Source organism: Vombatus ursinus, unplaced genomic scaffold, assembly GCF_900497805.2.
Source record: "Vombatus ursinus unplaced genomic scaffold, bare-nosed wombat genome assembly UNPS02004259.1, whole genome shotgun sequence".
Taxonomy (NCBI): domain Eukaryota; kingdom Metazoa; phylum Chordata; class Mammalia; order Diprotodontia; family Vombatidae; genus Vombatus; species Vombatus ursinus.
The window spans coordinates 71,764-91,207 of record NW_020944037.1 but is presented as its reverse complement, the minus strand read 5'-3'; the positions used below and the strand labels follow the sequence as shown (position 1 = coordinate 91,207).

Below are 19,444 nucleotides of genomic sequence, written 5' to 3'. Positions count from 1 at the left end.
GGGAGAGAGAGGAGGGAGAGGGCCGGGTGTGCCAGGATTGTCTGAGCTGACCCACAGTGGTCTGTTTTTCTCTTGTGCCTCAAGTTATTAAAAGTTCAGCTTTTCAGGTTTGAAATATGGTCATTTTCAGCATTGTGATCATTTATTCTAAAGAAGAAGACAGTATAATTCAGTGGAAAGAACCTAAAGTCTAAGGTTGCAGTCCACTCCCTGATCCTTCCTCCATGACCCCAAACAAGTCTTTCCTCCTCCCTGGGCCTTAGTTTACCCATTTGTGAGAATGGGGATTGCACTCAGTGATCCCCACACCTCCTTGAGATTCTGAATCTACTCTGACCCTGCTCTTCACATTTGCTGGGAAATGTGTTTTATTAGAAGAGCGGTGTGCGCGTCTCTGCACCTGTGCACGCATGCACGTGTGTGTGCTGGGTGTGCGCGGCTGTGTGTGTGTCTGTGCACCTGTGCATGTGTGTGTGTGTGCTGGGTGTGCACGGCTGTGTGCGTGTCTGCGCACCTGTGCACGCATGCACGTGTGTGCCTTCTCCCAGGGAGCTGATGTGTAGCCCAGGTGACCACGCTCTGCTGTGGGCGTCTTGCTTCCACACAGTGACCTTCCAGGTGGACGTCCTGAACTTGTCGTGATCAAAGCTTTGCAAAGTACTTTCCCCACCTTCCCGTCCTTAATCTCCCTGCCTCCCAACTTCTAGCACAGGGTTTATAACCTGAATATCTTAGAGAATCGTCTCCTTGGTGCGAACTGATTTTCCTCAGCGCTCTCCCCACGTAGGAGCGGCCAGGCTGACGCTTGCCCTAGGCCTGGCCTAAAGCCTGGGCTAGCACCTGAGGCATGGACAGCAGCCTTCCCTCAATCTTTGCCCCCGGGCTTCCTGCCACCTTTTCTCAGTGGTCCCTTTTCTCGCCGGGTCATGCGGCAGAGTTGACCCCCTCCCTTCTCCAAGCGGGTCCCTGGCTCCACTGCAGCATGGCACGTCCATCTTGGATGCCCTGGATGGAAGGGGGAACCAGTGGCCACCACCCTTTGTTTGTATCGCCCCTCTCCCCTGCTCCCTCCCCGAGCTGGAGTCAGAGATTGCAGAAGTGGGTTCTATAAATAGCCCCAATCTCGCTGTCTCTCCACGTTTCGGGGAGTTGTGACATCCTCTGAAGTGTAGACAGTGGGGCAAGTGCCTTGCATACACAATGAGCCCTTCTGGAAATAGCTTTGTCTCTTTTAATGGATTGATTTATTTATCGATGCATCGTGTTCCCTTCTGATTCTCCAGGAGGCAGGGCGGCCCTGCTTGGAGATGGGGGGCTGGCTGCTAGTGTGTGCATCCTTGCCCAGAGACCGGACACCTATGGGGGGCAGCTCTCCCGACTTGGGCTGCTGTGGGGGCTGGGGGAGGGCCATCTTCCAGGATGTCCATCTCCTTGGCCTTTCTGGGGGCCTGGGGTGAGCATGTGAGTGTTTCCTGAGGAAGGAGCTTCTGGCGGGAGAAAGCCTTTAGTCAGGCTCTCTAGACCGAAGGGAAGGCAGGTGCCAAAGGCAGGGGAGGGAGCCCAAAGAAAAACAGAGAAAAGGAAAACAGACAGGGTGGGAAGCAGCCCCCCTTGACACCCGCCTTGCTATTTCTGGCTTTTTTCGCAATGAAAGCAGCTGAAAATAATCCTTCTGGGGAAATGCCTTTTCCTTCTGCTCAGTCAGCTGTTATCAGCATTTCTCCACCCTGGGCTGGGCTGGGCTGGGCAGGGCTGGGCCGGGCTGGGCCCGGCGGGCTGGGCACTTGGCTTTCTCCTGGCAGCAGGAGCTAAACCCCTACAGGGGTGAATTCAGGGGCTTGTGGCCTGTGTTTGCGGGAGAATTGATGGTCTCGTAATTGGCCCAGTTAATCAGCAGGGCATCACTTCCCTGGCGTCCGTAGGAGAAGGAGGATGCCAGGGCCTCATTGGCTGGGAGCAGAGCCAGCAGCAGCTGAAGGCAGAGCCCCCGGGAAGGAGGGAGGGCCATGAAGCTCCGTTTGGGTAAGCTCAGACACCTTCATCTGGAATGTTTGTCTTCTTCTCCCCCCCCCCCCCCCCCCCCCCCCCCGCATGCGGTGCCTTTGAAATCCATCCCAGCTTCTCCTGTTACCGGGCCGCTGATGTTGGGCAGGATCCGGTTGTCCCCTCCCGTCCACCCCCCACCCTCCGGTAGAGCTGAAGCACACCTTGAGTATACTGATAGCGTAGTGTGGGCACAAGGGGAGACAGAGATAGGCCTGGCCTGGGGCTGTGAGGCAGACTGGCCAGGCACGGTGGGCAGTGGGCTCTCCGTGGGCCCCAAACACCAGCCCCCGGGCTCGGCCCCATCCATGTCTGCTACGCTGGGAGCTGACCCGAGAGGCCACACCAGGAGGAAGGTAGTAGACGCCGTTCTTTTCTTTCAGTCTCCTGGGCAGAGTTACGGAGCAGCCGCCCACCCCGCGCCCCCCAAAAGGCCACCCTTCGTTGTTTCTTTTTTCTGCGCCTCTCCAAACAATAACAGACAAATCAGCCTCAAGAAACTTGCCTATGCAAAAGGGTGGCATGGAGCTTGGGGGTGGGAGGGGAGGCGTTGAGGAAATTGGGATCTGGGCTTGGATTCTTTCATAATCACTTGGACTCCCCCCCTTTCCAATGCATTCATCTCTAAAGAATGATCTGAAGAGCCCCAGTGGGGAGTGGGGGGATCCAGATTGGGAAGAATGGGTTCTTTTGTGGTCTAGCTCTGCCCCTGCACATTGCGGGATGCCCTAGGGTGCTAGAGGGCTGACTTGTATGGGAGCAAGCTCTCCTTGCCTGAGGAGAGGCAAATGTTTCCAAAGAATCACCCCCTCCTGCCATTTCCCAGCAGGTGAAAAGTCCTAGAAGGAAACTGGAGATTCCCATGGAAGCAGGAGGCCTGGGGGGTGGGGGAGGGGGGGCAAACTTGGGTCTAGAGCCACTGACAGAGAACCTGGTAAGCCTGACCCACCCTCCCGGGTCTTCAAGGCCTTTGTGCTCAGGGGCCCACGGCCAGTCTGCGTCAGGACCTGAACTTGAACCCAGATCTTCCTTACTCCAGAACCAGACTCTTAGCCGCCATGGCACTGTTTTATTATTGTTGTTGTTTAATAATGATATTAATAATAAGACAGACGGGTGGTGCAGTGGATGGAGTACTGAACCTGGAGTCAGGAAGACCAGAGTTCAAATCCATATTCAGACACTTACTGACTGAATGACCCTAGGCAAGTCATTTCCCTGCTGTCTGCCTCAGCTTCCTCATGTGCAAAATGGGGGTCACAATACCTCCCAGGGTTGTTGTGAGGACCAAATGATAAAATAATTGTAGAACTCTTTGTAAATCTTAAAGCGCCATATAAATTCCAGCTCCGATTACTAATAATAAAACACAACCCTCTTGATCCTATCACTTATCTCTAGCTTCTTGGTTTTTTCACTCCAAGAAGTCACTCATGAGCAGTTACTCCTTTCTATCTTAATGTCGCCTGCTTTTTGTCCTTGCGGGGGGAGGGGGAAGTCGGCTTCTGGCCCCTCCTCGGGGCCTCGGGGGCTTGGAGTTTGCAGATGCCTTTTGGGTCCTGACGCTACTGCTGATCCCGGGGTCTCTTTGAGCCCCGAGATGCTGAGATGGTTTGGTTCTCTGGGTCTCCTGTGAGCTCAGTGAGACATAATGGGCTGCCTCGGGTCTGCCTGCTCGGACCCAGCTGCAGAGCCGAGTGCCCCAGTTTAGGCTTACTTAGTTACAGCGGTGACAAAAATTGTAACAATAACAGGGATGAGGATAATAATACAGGATCTGTCTTCTGCTTTGGGACGGAGACCTCTTCTCCCCATTCCTTCCCAGCCTCGCCATTTCTCAGCATCACCCTGAATGGGGGCTTTGTGGCTTGCTAACGTCATGCATCGGATTGTATTAATATGTTCTCAAGGCAGAACCTATAAAAGCAATTTTCAACTTGGCCGTAAAATCTTCCTGTGAATACAAGCCTTTTTTGTTGGGCCGTTGCATTCTTGAAGGAGAGAAGGTCGCATTGTGCTCTGTGGGCTGCTGTAGGTCAGAACCCTGGGCTGTTGGGGGGTGTGGGGGGCGGGATTCACATCGGGTTTTTGAGCCCGAAATAGTCGTGGTCCTGTTTGACGCACCAGGCCCTGAATGGGATGAATGGTGCTTGTGCCTCTGTTCTTGGCAGCTGGCACGCTGCTGTCATCAGAGGGGGTGGGGGGGGATTGCCCACCTCCCCACCCCCCAGGAGGCCAGCCCTCAGCCAGGTCCTGTCCGTGTATGTGTGTGGTCAGACAGCAAGTGCGCGGCCACGTTCTGAGCGTCCTCTGGTGCCAGACAGTGCCAGCTCCTGGATTGTGGCATCAGTGACGTGCAGGTTTCTCCTCGTTCTGTTTAAAGTGTGGGTCCCCAGGCAGCAGTTGGAGGTGGTAAGTCAGCTTTGAAAAGTCACTAAAGAAACATCTGTCCCAAATTTACTTCGGCTGCCCCAGACTCAGTCTGGGGTCAGCCGGTAGCCCAGAACTGAACACGTTGGATGCCTCCCTCCTTCTGGCTTGTTGGCCCTTCCTGCCCCCTTGTCAGTGATGGCGCCCTCCCAGGGGGTGATTTGAGATGTGTTCTGGTGTCATTGGGGGGCTGGCAGGGTCACTCTTCAGGATTGAGCACTGATGAAGTGCTCTTGGAGAGTGACTCCCAAGTCCCAGGAAAGAGCTTTAGTGGAGATGGAATTGTATGGTGCCCACTGTAGGAAACCTGATATGCCCCGACTCAGACCTCCCCAACATAAATGAGGAAGCAATGATGTGCGCTATAAAAGGTTTCTGGACTTTCTAAGAGGATCTGCTGCTGGATTCCTTTAAATAGGGAGCTCCCAGAGTGCATTTAAATATTTGATACTGACCATTAACTGGAGAAGCTGGGTGTCGTTGGGGTGGGGGGGTTGGAAGGGAAGCCAGGGCTCTGTGAGATTGGAACCACTCAGACTTGGAGCTGCAGAAGGTGTGGCTGGCGACTGCCGGCTACATTAGCAGAGATCAGAAGGAGAGAGAACTAGTCCTCCTTCCTTAAAAGCTAGAGGTCGAAAGCAAGGCCGGTTTCCCCTGTTTAGAGGCAGCGGCCTTTCGGCCAGCATGGTAGCTGCCTCTGACCTGGGAGGGGAAGGAGAAGGGAGCCCTGCGGGGACCTGAAGGTGTCTCCACGGATGCTCTGGCTGGCTTTGGCTTTCGGTCTACAGCTTCGTCTTCCGCGGGTCACTCTCCTGGTGAGCAGCCGCTTTTCCGGACAGTTCTGGTGCTTAGGAGTTTGGGGAGCAGGGGAAGGGCGCGGGCAAACCTTGGGAGACACCTGCCAAGGGAGGCTGTAGCTCACTGTCTCCCTGCCCACACTGGCCCTCCTGGGGATGCCCCCGCCCCAGGGCACAGTGGAGGTTCACAAGCAAAGACCAGGAGCTCGCGCTCAGGTGCGCTCATTTCTGTGAAGGTCTCCAGTAGCGGCTGGGGCTGCCATCTGCACTGATTGCATAGACGTCACAGTCCTTGTTTCCACCACCCCTTGAAGTTCTAAATCTGGGCTCCTGGGATCTGGGCTCGCACCTGAGGGCTCTTGCCTTATTTAGCCTGAGGTGACCCCCAGAGGCTTCCTGGAGGCAGCACACAGTGCAGTTCTCCCTGAGGAAGGCAGGAACATTCCTCGGGGCTGCAGCAGCAGGGCCCAGTCTGGGCGGAGCCAACGGCGGGTGACCAGGGGCAGGCAGGATGTGGGGGCCCAGCCATCGGAGGACCCTTTTCGAGTTCTTGCTGTGGAGACAGCGCTGTTGGCCCTGAGGGGAAGGGGACAAAAGCGAGGCCGTCTCTGATCTCAGGGCCCTCCCTCCTGCCCTGGGAGTGTGGCATGTTCTCTATCAGCCAGAAAATAAACGCTCAGGGATGAATGTGGGGAGGGGGGAGTGATGCTGACCCCTGGGGATGTCCAGAAGAGGAGGCTCTTTGGGAGCCAGGGTTTCTGAGAGGCGGAGGTGGGGAAGGGGAGGGAGGTGGGGAGGAGAAGGGAGGAGGAGAGTGGGGCTGCCATCAGAGCTACGGAATGGAGTGTTGTGTCCACAGAAGAGCCAGCCTGCCCCTGGTGGCATTGTAGAGCTTGGAGGTGTGTGTCAAGGAGGCTGAGGCAGGTCCTGCTTGGCCCTCGAGGCCCCAGGCCAAAGGAGGGAGCCCTGGGGATGACTTGGCCGCCCTCTGGCCGCGGGGCAGGCTTGTGGGGGGCGGGGGTGGGCCCGGCAGGAACAGCCACCTCGGGAGAGTTTGAGCATTGGCGGGACCACAGACCCGGCTCCCACTGGAAAGGCATTGTGTGTGCCAGGACGGGCCCTGGGACTGCCATCCCTTCTCTCTCCTCCCTTTTGTGATGGACTTCTTGAAAAGGCGTTTCTGCTGCTTGGGACCCTCCTCTCCTCTGCACTCTGGCTTCCCACCTCATCCTTCGGCCCAGACACCTCTCCGGAGTTGCTGATGGTCTCCTAATGAACAGCTGACATTTCTGTAGCACGTTGTAGACACTGCTAAATGCTTTACAATTATTGTCTCAATCGGTCCTCACAACTCTGGGAGGGAGGTTTACTATGATCCCCATTTTATGGACTAGGAAACTGAGGCAAACAGCAGTTAAGTGATTTGCCCAGGGTCTCGCAGCTGGCAAATGTCTGGGGCTGGCTTTGAGCACAAGTCGTCCTGACTCCAGGCCCAGCACTCTGTCCATCCACCAGATGTAAAGGACTGTCTATCCCCTTCCTTCCTCCATGCTGTCTTCTGTCTCTCACCACTGCTCTTGCCTGCTTCTCCTCCTGTCCGCCTGACAGCTCCTTCTCAGTGTTCTGTGCTGGGCCTCCATCTGGCTTTTGCTTATTAGCTGTGGCTGTCTCCAAGGCTCTGTGTTGGGCCCTCTCCTCACGCCCCTTGCTACCTCTCCTGTCTTTAGTCTCCTCTTCAGGACAGGGTGGTGTTTGGCCTGGGTGCACCCTGGAGCCACCCTCGAATTTTCACAGCTGTATGAACCAGTTCATCTTGGGTGAAGTAAACACTAAGAAAGGTGTGTCTCCGTGATGGCCTGGCCCCTCGTGTGTCATGACAGCCTTGGGGGCCCAGTGTCTAGTGGGACTGGACCCCTCGTGTGTGTGAGGATGGCCTCCCAGGGCCCAGCATCTGGTGGGACCGGACCCCTTGTGTGTGTGAGGACGGCCTCCCAGGGCCCAGCATCTGGTGGAGCCAGACCCCTCGTGTGTATGGAATGATCTTGGGGGGCCCAGTGTCTGGTGGCACCATTCAGGGCTGGCTGGATATGCTTTTCAGTCTTTGCGTGACCACGAGTTGGAGCCCAAGCTGGGTTGGTGTTTCTCCATGTTTAGTATCCCCTAATAAACAGTTGTTTGTGTTTGACTTGGTTCCAGATTGGTAGCTATTTGAAGGGAAAAAAGGAAAAAACTCTGAATGAAGACAACCTGTCTTAAATATAGCACAGGAGATAAAGATAGTAGACACGTTAGGCCTGGTATGCTTTGGAGGTTAGTATAAAAATACCTCCAGGCAAGATCGGTGCTCCATTTGTGGAGGAAACGAAATGTTCCACATACCCGCTGCTTCTTTTCCCAGCTCGGCCCTAACCCTTAGGAACAGGGAGGCAGCCGAGGGCAGGGAGACGTCCTGGTGGGCACCCCAGTGGCTTTGCACTCAGTGGGTCTGGGTTCCAATTGTGCCTCTGCCGACTAGTGCTCATGTGATGTTGGCCAGTCTTCTATAAAATGAGGGGCCTGGACTGCACAGCCTTTGTGGTCCCGTCCAGCTCTGGGCCTTCCAGCTCAGAGCCAGGTGGCCACTAAGTCCTGACTGGTTCCCTTGTTTCACACCCTGTCTGTGAAAGGCGGGCAGTGGTCGCTCACCAGGAGTCCAGGGTTGTCGGAGGCACGGCTGCTGTGGAGGCCTCACCCCTATTCGTGATGGCCTCCAGGCCTTTGCACGTTGGGATTCTGGAAGTGGATCTTACTTAGACAGGGTTGTCCTGGGCATTAGCTGAGATGGAAAGAATATGAACTTGGGGAAAGCATCCCTTAGTGGGATTGCTTGCTGGAGTCCAGCTGTGTGACTAAGAGCTGATACAGGCCTAGAGTTGAGGCAAGCTAACCCCGGCCCCGCACATGAAGAGGGTGAAGCCTCTTGAGGCAGTCAGACGAAGCACATTTCTGTATTGACTGTGTCCTCAAACCCAGGTTTCGGCCTGCTCCGCCAGGCCATCCGCTGTGTGTCAGGGGGTGGTCCTTGGGCATCTGCGTGGTCTCTGCATTGACCACAGTTCTTGAGGTGTTGCCAGTTCTTTTGACCACGTTGAGATTGCGTAGATGTTCCCCAGATCTGCGCGTGTTGAGACCCCAGTTACATTGCCTTTTTTTCAACTCCTTCACTGGGGATGTGGTCCCCACTTTTGCCTTTGGGATTTCCCGTTCCTGCCTTCTGGCTGCTCAGGTGGGAGTTGTCACGGTCATGGGCTCATCACTGTCCGCCCTCCTAAGTTGGCACCACCTGAGTGCTCTTGTCTGTAACCAGTATCCCTCCCCCTTCCCTTCCCGCCTATCAAATATTATTTTTGGAAAGACCCCCCCCCCCCCAAAAAAAATGTGTCTGTACAGATATAGACATGAGACCCGGGTCACGAAGGTCCAATGCCTTCTCCAGTCCCTCCCTCCTACCCCGCTACAGCTTCTATCTGGCTGCTCCTAAAGCCGAGCTCTGAACAGAAATTCCAGGGGCTGCCTCGATCTACTAGGATAAAATATCACGGACCATTGCATTGGAAATGTAAAGCCCTCTGACTCTTCCAGGCGTATTTGCATTACAGATTCTCTGGCCAGACCAACTGCCCTTCTTGGCTAAGCTGGTAGGTGATGCCTGCGATCTCCTCCCTCCTCAGCCGGCTCAAGACTCTGCTCAGATTGTGCCCGCCTTCCTGAGGTCTTTCCCACCCCCCCACCCCCAACTTCTGGTGCCCGTCCCCCATGGCCTTGTAGTTACTTTGTCTCTATGTTGGTTCTTCTCTGTGTCCAAGTGGTTTCCTGATGGAGTGCAAGTTCCTTGAGGGCAGGCAGGGCCTGTCTCCTCCTGGCGGTAGTGTCTCCTTCTCTCCCCTGTGCCAGGCGTGTAAACACTGGTTTTGTTTGAGGGAGCCATCACCAGCGCTTGCCAGTCCCAGCCAGGTCACCCAGCACGGGAAGCGGCCTGGCCCGGGGCTTCCTTCCCATCCCTTCACCAGGCATGGCCTGTGGGCGGTCACCTGGGATGACTGACCTCTGCAGCCCAGCAGGTCTCCTTTCATTTTTGGAGCTTTCTGAAGTTAGCCCGAAGCCTCCTGAGATGGGTTTGGCTTCTGCTTTATTTTGCAATGCATTCATTTGTGTTTGAAAGTGAAAACGCGGGCCGGCCCCCAGAGTCTCTGTGAAAACACTTTGGCCTAGGAGTGGTGGAGGGCACTTTCTGGGCTCCGCCTGGTGAACACGTTTCTGAAGAGGGCCCTTGTCTGGCCGTGGCACCAGAGCCTGCTCCTGCTGGACCCCCGAGGGCACATTCCGTCCTTGCCCTCAAGCGATGCTCTGCCCTCTTCTGCCATCCTGAGCCAATCCTCTCTTACCTTCCCGTTCATGAGTGAGTGATTTGGGGGAGAGGGGCTGCCCCAGGATGACTTCTCTTTGGAAACGTCACGTGAGGGTGACGAAGCAAAAGCGGGTGGTGTCAGACGCAGCTGAGCACTGAGTGGAGACAGTGGGGGGGAGGGGGGATTGGCTGGTGGGCTTCTGCCTCCCCTCCCGCCGTGGTTCGCTGTTAGGCGCTTTCGTTCCTACCAGTCACCTCGGAGCCCTCCCCCCACAGGGGTCATCGGGTGACTCAGATCCTCCTCTCTGAGCCCTTCTGAGGTCTTTTAGTGCCCGTCTGTCTCCACGTGCCCTTGGAGTCCCATCAGCCTGCCAACAGTGTGCCAGGGATTGTGCTGGGTTCTGGAGCTGTAAAGACACACAGGGAAGTCTGCCCTCAGGGAGCCTCCGTTCTTCTAGGGGAGATACTCGTGTCTGTACCCCGACACGTATCCGATACCGACTGTGTGGGAAGTCATTTGGGGGGAGGCCTCCATGACTGACCGGCTGGGGGGACGGTGTGCGTGGCCGTCCGCCGCAGCCGCCTGACCAGCCGTGTTCCCTTCTCTTTCCCGGCTGCAGTGGACGTGAGCCCAGCGCTGCCCCTCCAAGTGGCGCCCTCCGCCGTGCCCATGGACCTCCGCCTGGACCACCAGTTCTCGCTGCCGGTGACGGAGCCCACGCTCCGCGAGCAGCAGCTGCAGCAGGAGCTGCTGGCCCTGAAGCAGAAGCAGCAGATTCAGCGGCAGATCCTCATCGCCGAGTTCCAGCGGCAGCACGAGCAGCTCTCGCGGCAGCACGAGGCCCAGCTCCACGAGCACATCAAGGTGAGTGGGGAGCCGGACGCCAGACGCACCCGGCCACGCCGGAGAGGCGGGAGGAGCAGGGAATGAAGGGGCTCGGCCTCCCCTCCTGCCTCCGGGGTGCCCGGGCGGGAGCATCTTCTCTGAGCCTTCGGCTCTCCCAACGTGGGGTCTGGAGGCGGTGACGGGGGTGGGGGAGTGGGGGGCTCTGGCTCGAGGGGCAGGTCAGCATCCAAGGGCCAGCTCTGGAAGGAGCCTTGGAAATCACCCAGCCCCTCCCCTTCCCTTTACACCTGAGGAAACTGAGGCACGGGGCCCTGCGTCATTGCCCCAGGTCACCGTGGCGGCACCTTGGAGCCCACCCGGGCTAGGGATTCTTCCCCCTTCCTGTGTGCTGGGCCCCCTGCACTCAGCCTGGGGAAGCCTGGGGCGCCCCTGCTCCTCTCAAAGTACAGTAGGTAGAGGACAGGAGAAGCCAGCTATGTGGCTGCATAATGATCAGAGTATTTTTAAAAATCCCATTCACTGGCCCAGGGTGAGACCCCCTGACCAGCCCAACCCCCTTATTTTATAGATGAAGAAACTGAGGCAGATTAAGTTGTAGCAGAAGGAGCGTTGTCAGGAGCGTGCACAGGGGAGGAAACCGAGGCCCAGAAAGCTGACGTCGCCCTGCCTCGGGTCATCCGGAGGGCCAGAGCCCGGGGCGCTTTGCTCCCAGGCCGGTTCGTTGAGGCCGGGCGGCAGGCACAGAAAGAGTCAGGAAGACCTGGGTTCAAATCCAGCCTAGCTGGGTGGCCCTGGGCCAGTTACTTAACCTAGTCTGCCTCAGTTTCCTCATCTGTAAAGTGGAGATAATACTAGCACCTGCCTGCCAGGGTTGTTATGACGATCAAATGCAATAACAGCTCTAAAGCACTTAGCACGGTGCCTGGCACACGGTAGGCGCTTCATTAGTGGAGGCTGCCCTCCTTCCTTTGCTGCCCACCGCCACCGGCCGAGCCCCTGCCAGCGGCAGACCAGCTCTCCCTCATGTGCTCGCCTACTCTGCGTCCAAGGGGGAGGCCCAGGCCCGGCAGGGGCGAGGCAGACAGGCCCCGGCGTGCAAAGGCCTGCCACGCTCACCCGCCAGACACACTCTCACCTGTACGCTCACACTCGTGCGCTCACGCATGTGCACACCTTCACCCATGTGCTCACACACATGCACGTGAGCACACACATGCACACCCCCCCATATGCTCATACTTGTGTGCTCACACACATACACATGAGCACACATGTGCACACCCTCACTCTATATATGTATCCGCACACACTCATACACTCACACACGTGCACGTGAGCACACACATGTACACCCTCATATACTCACGCACACACAACCATGTACATTCTCATTCACATACATGTTCTCACTTACACACTCACACTCATACACACATTCTCACTCATAAACCTATACTCACCCACACTGTCACATATACACACACACAGATTCGTGCACACATACCCCTGACCATACACTGTCTCTGTCTGTCTCACACACACACACACACACACACACACACACCCACTCACAATCACACTCATTCACACCCCCTCAGACATACACATGCACATGTACTCTTTCCTCATTATGACCTTGGCTGATTCTCATCTCTCTCCCTCCTCAGGAGCACGCCATGGCCTCGGGGTGTAGGGGTGGGGGTGGGGGCCAGATGGGGAAGTTCCCGTCTCTGAGGATGAACCCGGTCTCTATAATCCCAGGGGCCGATCTGTCCGTCGCGGTTCTCTGCCTCATCTTGCTTCCTGTCGCGTTCTCGTGGGCCCTGGGCATGGGGTGTCCCAAGGGATACCAGGCCAAGCTGTCTAGGGGCTTGGGTGGCACCCAGACCCTCTGTGCTGTGCCCGGGCAGGGAACCTGGTGGCATTTTGTCACCTTTTACAAAGGTCGCTCATCATCTAGAGATGGGTTTAGGTCGCCTCTTGTGAAGGGTGAGGAAGGGTGGGCAAAGGGGAGTATTTTGTCAGTCTCCTGTCCTGGAAAATGTCTCCAATGATGCCCTGGAATTCTCCCCTGGATGTAAGAAAGAGGAAGTCACTTACCTCGTGGTTGCTGGGAGGCCCCGATGAGAGACAGGCATATGAGGACGAGAGTCATCTGGTCACTCGAGATTTATGGGCCTGGGGGAGGGGCCCCTGGGCTGGGTGGTTTAGTCCCATATTTGGGCCTCAGTTTCTTTTCCAGTAAAACAAGGGCATAAAGCAGGAATCTGCTCCTCAGACTTGTGGGCAGTGCCTCGGTTTCCCCATTTTGGCAGTGAGGTGTTTAGCTCCCATCCAGCTGCTAATCCACAATGCCCAGGTTGGTGATCCTTTGACTGTGCCAGGCCCCAACCTCTTGGAGGTTCCAGGCTCCCCTAAGGCATTATTCCAGATTTTCCCCTTCTCTGAAAGTTGTTGGGTTTGTGGTCAAGCTCCGGGCTTTGCCGATGCCGGGGTGAGCGCATGGCTCCGGCCCTCTGGAAGGCCCCAGGGGAGGCTTCGTCACTCAGTCACAAGCCTCCATTACGGGCCAGGCTCCGAGCCCATGGTCCTGTCTGGGAAGCTGGGTGTGGGCTTGTCACGTGGAGCGAGGGGGCCGTTGGCAGGGGCAGGGTGGCACGTGGTCATTGAGGGGCGGTCAGCACAATGGTGGCCCCTCACCTCCCGATCAGGAGCGGGAGCTGCAATGGGGGTCTGAGCCAATGAAAGCGAAAACCTGGATTCTTGTGTCGAACCCGAGGGCTGCTGGGATCTCCGAGATTGTGACGTTCTCCTGGTGTGCTCTGGGCTCGTGGGCCCACGGTGGGCACTTTAGACACCTGGGCTTCCCCGATCGGCTCTTTGCCCTTGTACGTGGGTCCTTTCACTCTGGGCAGCATCAGCTAAAGTCGAGCGATATACTCGATGGGCTTTTCATGTCATTAAGGCACTGGAGGGGTGTTCCTTTCTCCCTTATTCATATTTATCAAGGCTGACTGTCAGCCTGAGGCCTGAGGCCTGTGCTGATGAGCCTGGAAAGGAGATCAGGGATTGGCCAAAGCAGACGGGTCAGGCAGGACCGTGCTCCCACTGGCCTGGCTGAAATGGCCATGGGCCCAACATGTTCTGACTCTTAAAAATATGCATGAAAACAAGAAACCTTCCGTGTTCCCCCACGTTGAAGGCACTTGAGTTTCAAGCCACAGGGAGTATCTCCCAACTGTGGGGAGCTACCCAACCCTCTGCCTGCCCTGGGACTCCAGGCCTACTAGTTGACAGTCTGATAAACTCATTATTAATATCACCTTTCTCTCTCTCTCTCTCTCTCTCTCTCTCTCTCTCTCTCTCTCTCTCACTCACTCTCTCTCTCTCTCTCTCTCTCTCTCTCTCTCTCTCTCTCTCTCTCCTTCCCAGCTAATTATAATGAATTACCTTGAAATTCCCTCCTGTTGCAGGATACCTCCCCCAGGCCTGCCTCGGGTCCCTGGACAGGGCACTTGAGTGGGATGTTTCTGGGCTTCCTGAGGGTTGTGTGGGGACCACTGGGGCAGTCAAACCCCGAGACCAGTCTCCTTCTTTCTGCTGGCCTGGAAGGCCTTGGCTGTGGCCTTCCAGGGCTTTTTCCTCATTGGCTGTTTGGCAGACCACCTAACTTCCATGATCTCAGGGTCTCAGGTTTCCTCCGCCAATACTGCCCCCTCACCCCATCTCCTTCCCCATGCGAAAGCTGGTAAATGGCCTTGGAGACTTGCTTAAACAGAATGTCACCTGCTGTGGCCAGATTGAGGGTCCCCTCACAGCGAGAGCTTAGAGTATCCCAGAGTCCACCAAGACGAGCCAGGGTCATTTCCCAGTGGACAGGGTAGGGGACAGCTCCCAGGCCTCGGTTTCCAGTTCTCTTAAATAGAAGTGAAGAGAGAGGCACAAAAGGAAGAGAGTACCCATGTGCCCGGAACATCGTTTCTGACCAGAAAGGGGGTCACGTGCTCTGTGGATGCGTTCATGGGCGGCCCTTTACAGGGCTTTTCCTCTATTTCCCTCATTTGTATTTATCTATATAAATATATAGAAGTGAAAACACCATTTATTCATTTAAAGTAAATGATGTAAAAGGAAGAGGTTGGACCAGGTAATCTCCAGGCTTTCTCCATCTGGTTTGTTTTCCTTAAAGAAAAGCCCCTGTACCGCGAATTCCAGCTTCTGTTGTCGTGGCCTCCCACCCCATCGGAAGGAACGTGGGCGCCCAAAGAAGGGGCTGTGGCCTGGGGGAAGGGCTCGCCGGGGGACGCTCCCGGGAGCAGGACCAGGAGCCGGGGCGGGGGGGGGCAGGGAAGGGGCCCCCATCTCTCCATTCTGGCCTCGGGAGGATTCCTGGGCTGCAGGTACCCCATAATCCGTGCCAGGCTAGGCTTCCGTCAACGTGCGCAGTTGTGAAGAGCGTGCAGACAGGGACAGCGTGCCACAGTGGCTAGAGAGGCAGAGTGTGGAGAGGCAGCCTGGGCTTCTGAGGAGGGGCTCCCCGCACTGCACAGTCGGGGGCGGGGGGAGGCTCTGAGGTGTCATCTGGGCCCGGGCCTCACCTTCAGAGGCCCTTGGCTCATTCCCAGGAGCAAGCCTGTGGTCTGTATGTGTGTCCTCATCTCCCTCCCCCACACGGCCGCTGCCGCCCTTGGAGGGGCCCCAGGGGGCCCGCCCGCCTTCTGTGGCCCAGGAACGGTCCCTTCTTGGTCCCGGGCATCGGTTTGGGCCTCTTCAGTCCCTTGGCGTGTGCCTGGTCACAGGAGCCTAACTCTAGACCCGGCAGTGACCTCAGAGGCCATCCGGCCCAACCCTCTTGTCTTACAGATGGGGAAACTGAGGCCAGAGAGGGGAAGGGGCTCGGCTGAAGCCGCTCAGCTGGTGAGCGTCCAGAGGAGGGCCTCGGGCTGCACAGGAGGGGGAGGCCGAGCCCTGCCGCGCCGTCAAGGGCACGCGGATCCCCAGGCTTTCGCTGCACGGCCCAAGTCCCTTCATTTCTGAGCGGAGGAAGCGGCAGCCCCGAGCGATTGGGGCAGGAAGGGAGCGGGCCGCGGGCAGGCGGGAGGCAGCAGAGCAGGGAGCTCGCCCGGCAGGATTGGTGGGGCCCACCTTGCAGGCCGCTCAAGAGGAGGCGGGTGAGCTGTGCAAAGGCACAGAGGTGGGCTATCACTGACCGAGTGTAGGGAAACGGCCGGTCACCCCTTTGGGGACGATGACGATGAGGACGCTAGTCACACTGGCGTTCGTGCAGCTCCCGGAAGTGCCCGAAGCACACTCTGCGCTGGCCTCGCGTGGGCGGGGAAGCCTGCCTCAGACCCTTCCTGTCAAGTCTCCGGAGCCTGGGCCTCAGTTTCCTCCTGGGGCAGCCCGGTGGCTCAGCGGTTGCTGTGCTGGGCCTAGAATCAGGAAGAGTTGCCTTCAAATTCAGCCTCAGACACTTACTAGCTGTGTGACCCTGGGCAAGTCGCTTAACCTCTGCGTGACTCAGTTTTCTCATCTGTAAAGTGGAGATAATAGTGTTCACATCAGAGTTGTTGTGAGGATCAAGTGAAATAATATCTGTGAAGCACCTGGCACGTCCCTGGCACATAGTAGGTGCTGTTGATGATGATGATGAGAACGGTGACAAGCCCCACCAGGAGGGCCGCTGGGGTGCTGATGGCCTCCGAGGAGTGGTTGAAGCAGGTGGCTGTGGTTGACCTGAAGAAAGCCCAGGAGACGTAGCCTGACAGTCTTGGAGCATTTGAGGCCTGTCCTGGGAGACCCAGGGGAGACAGGATTACCTTACTCTGCTTGGACCTGGGGGGCACAGCCAGGAGCGGAAGAGCCAGAGCCAGACTCCTCCCCAGGAGCGTGGTCGCGAGGTGGCGTCTGGAGGCAGCCTCTCGTCCTCCCCTGGGCGGCCAGGTGGCATCTCAGAACCAAAATTCCTGTTTCCACCCCCGAGACATCACGGCCCTCCGCCACGAGAGGGGTGACGGTGCTCCCCAGGTCAGTTCAGTCCTCACCCCGAGCTTTGACATCGGGTTTCGTGTTGTCTTCTGGCCAGACTCCTGTTTCCCAGCACTCATGGGAGGGAGCAAGGGGAGTCGCCCTTCTCTGCAGCCACGTTTGTCCACTGGATTTTCATGTGAGAGAGTAGTGGGGTGTCCTGTGACCGCCTTGAGAGAGGAACGTATTTATCACAAGGCAGGTAGCAGGAGCTGTGTGAAAGAAGCCAGTAGCCTGGGGCGAGAGCTGGCTCGGGAAGGATGTCCGGTCCCAGCCTCTGTGATGTTGCGAGGCGGAAGGCCTCGCTGCTTAGCATGGTGTCTGGGAGATAAGCCTTCCACAGTAAGTGGGCGGTTGCCGCCTCTGCATTTGTCCCAGGAAGCTTTTCTCCCATCCCTTCCACTGGAAGACCCAGAGTCGTAGGAGACAGATGAAGGAGCTGCCTTGCCCCAGCCTAGAAGAGCTGAGATGGAGCGCTGATAGGCATAGCCCAGAACAGACCATGCCTGGCTGGGTGCTGATGGAGGTGGGGCTCGCTTTCAGCTCGGGGCGATGGGAGAGCAATTCTAAGAGGAGATGGCATTGCAGCCCGGCCTGGAAAGATACATAGGGTTGCAGCAGATAAGGGAGGGGTGCAGGGCGTGCCAGATAAGGGGGGGTGGCTGCTTAGGGGAAGGCAGAGACTCTGGAAAGAAAGGGGCATATGTCCAGGGAAGGGTGGAGGACTGCAGGGGGGCCAGGGTCTGCGGTGGCCCAAGGCAGACGTCAGGGAGGGGGAGACCAGGCTTGTTCCTCTCCCCGTGGGGCTCCCTGTCAGTCACCTGGGACACGTCGGGGGGTTGGCAGCAGCTGCACTCAGATAAAGGTGAGCCCGTGGCCCAGGCCCCTGGGGCTCTGTGCATGTGGCTTATGGCACGCCATAAGCATTTCTCCACCTCCAGTGCCAGCGTGGGGCCTCACCAGTGGACCAGCAGCTCTGGAGTCCCTTCTGCCCCATGTGCCAGTCACTGTGGATGCAAAAATAAAGCAAAAGAGAAAGACCATCCCTGCCCACGAGGAGCTTGCATTCTCCTGGGTGCAAACGGGACATGCATGGATGTGTGTGTGTACCCACATATGCGCATATGTGACAGAGACAGAGAAAGGAGGAGAGAGAGAGAAAGAGAAAGGAGGGAGAGACAGATACAGAGAATGAGGGGGAGACAAAGAGACAGAGAAAGGAGGAGAGAGACAGAGACAGAGAAAGGAGGAGACAGACGGGGATGAGAGCTCGTGTCAGTTCTGCCCAAGGGAGACCTTTTGCAGGGCTCAAGCAAAAGCCTCCATTGTGTTATTCCCAGAGAGGGGACGCATCTGGCCTGGGCCAGAAAAGGAGGATTTGGTAGAGGTCTCTCCTCTTTAACAAGAGAAAGGTCAGTGTTCCCCGGGCTAGCTGGTGCTTGAAGCTGCTGGCTAGTGACCCAGTATGCAATGCCCAGGGCTAATTAGCCTTTGGCTGGCAGGGTGTGCCCTGAGCCCCAGAGAGGAGATAGCTCAGCCCTTGGAGGCCAGGGGTGGGGGGTAATTGTGCCTGAGCCACGGTTTCCTCACCTGTGAAATGGGCCTAGTGATTGTCCAGTAGCCCAGCTTTAGGAGGAGCTCGTAGTAGACTGTCATCCTCCGCTGAATGCTCTGCCCGAGGCTGGGCCGGTGCTGTGGCTGTGTGTGTGGGGGGCAGGGGCTGACTTCAAGGAGCTTGCACCCCCTTGGAGATGGGGCGGGGGACGCAGACAGTCCGGATGGGGAAGGAGGCTCCTCCTGCGGCAGTCGTGGATGCCGGGCTGTCCAGATGGCCATCGAGGCTCAGCTCGGCTGCCTTCTTTGGACACCCAGGATATCCCCCCCGGCCGAATGGAAGCTCTGCAATGTCTGGCCTTTGGCCTTCCTCTGCTCCCTGAATGCCCAGGTCCTGGCCCCCTCCAGGCACTTGGTAAATGCTCATGAAGTAGAATGAATGTCTGCGTGCCACCCCCAGGAAGGGAGGGCACGCCTGGTGTCCTGCCCGAGCTTATCACACCCCCGGGGTGTAATGATCTTACGCCAGTGACAGCGCTGCTGGTTTTCTGTCATTGGTGTAGACCGTCTGAAATTACTCTGCCCGCCAGGTCAGCGTTTCTGGGCGGCTTTTCCTCCCTCTCTTTGGCTGTTCTGGATCTCACGATGATGGCTCCAGGTGTGGCCAGCGGTCAGCCCGCTGCCTCCAGGCCTTCCCGCAGCCCCTGACCGCCCCTGAAGGAGCCGGAAGTGCTCGTTGATAATGGTGTTCTGGTCATCAGCACCAAATCAGCCTGTAGACTTGCCCTGCGTCCCACTGAGTCCTGGGAGCCAGGAGGACCTGGGTTCGACCTCTCCCTGGACAAATAATAGCCATGGTCCCCTGGGCAAGGCACCGCCCCTCCTCAGTGCCCCGGCTCTAAGAGCTGAAGGTGCCCAGCAGAGTCACGGGCATGGGCCCTTGCCCTGGCCTCCAGTCTTCCCAAGGTACTTAATGCTGGCAGACTGATTGGGTGGGTCCAAACCCTTGTTTTATGAATGGGCAGATGTGCTCAAAGGTAAAATGACTCATAGGGAGGAAAGGACCAAGTCAGGATTTGAACCCAGGTCCCATGAGCACCAAATCCTGTCCTGAAGCCGTTGGTGTGAGCCCTCCCTGGGGACGGACCCCAGACTCTCCCCGTGTCAGGTCTTCTGACCCATGGCTGGCTCTCTGCCTCTCATCAGCCCAGAACAATCTGGAACTTGGAGGTGGATAAGATCCCTTCACGTTGTCCTATGTGGAAGCTGGGGCCTGTCTAACAGCTGGAGATGTCTCTGCTGCTGAGCCTCTGAACCTGGCCGGCCTGGCCCCTGCGCACTGGGCGCCAGGGGAGGCGC

At 57.2% G+C, this 19,444-nt stretch overlaps 1 protein-coding gene across 1 annotated transcript in view; it reads left to right on the top strand.

The window, feature by feature from the left end:
* LOC114054146 (histone deacetylase 4) overlaps positions 1–19,444 on the top strand; it is a 253,940-nt gene that overhangs the window by 164,180 nt on the left and 70,316 nt on the right. Inside the window, exon 4 of the mRNA XM_027877293.1 lies at positions 10,278–10,522. Coding sequence (XP_027733094.1) covers positions 10,278–10,522 — 245 coding nt within the window. The remainder of the gene's footprint in view (positions 1–10,277; positions 10,523–19,444) is intronic.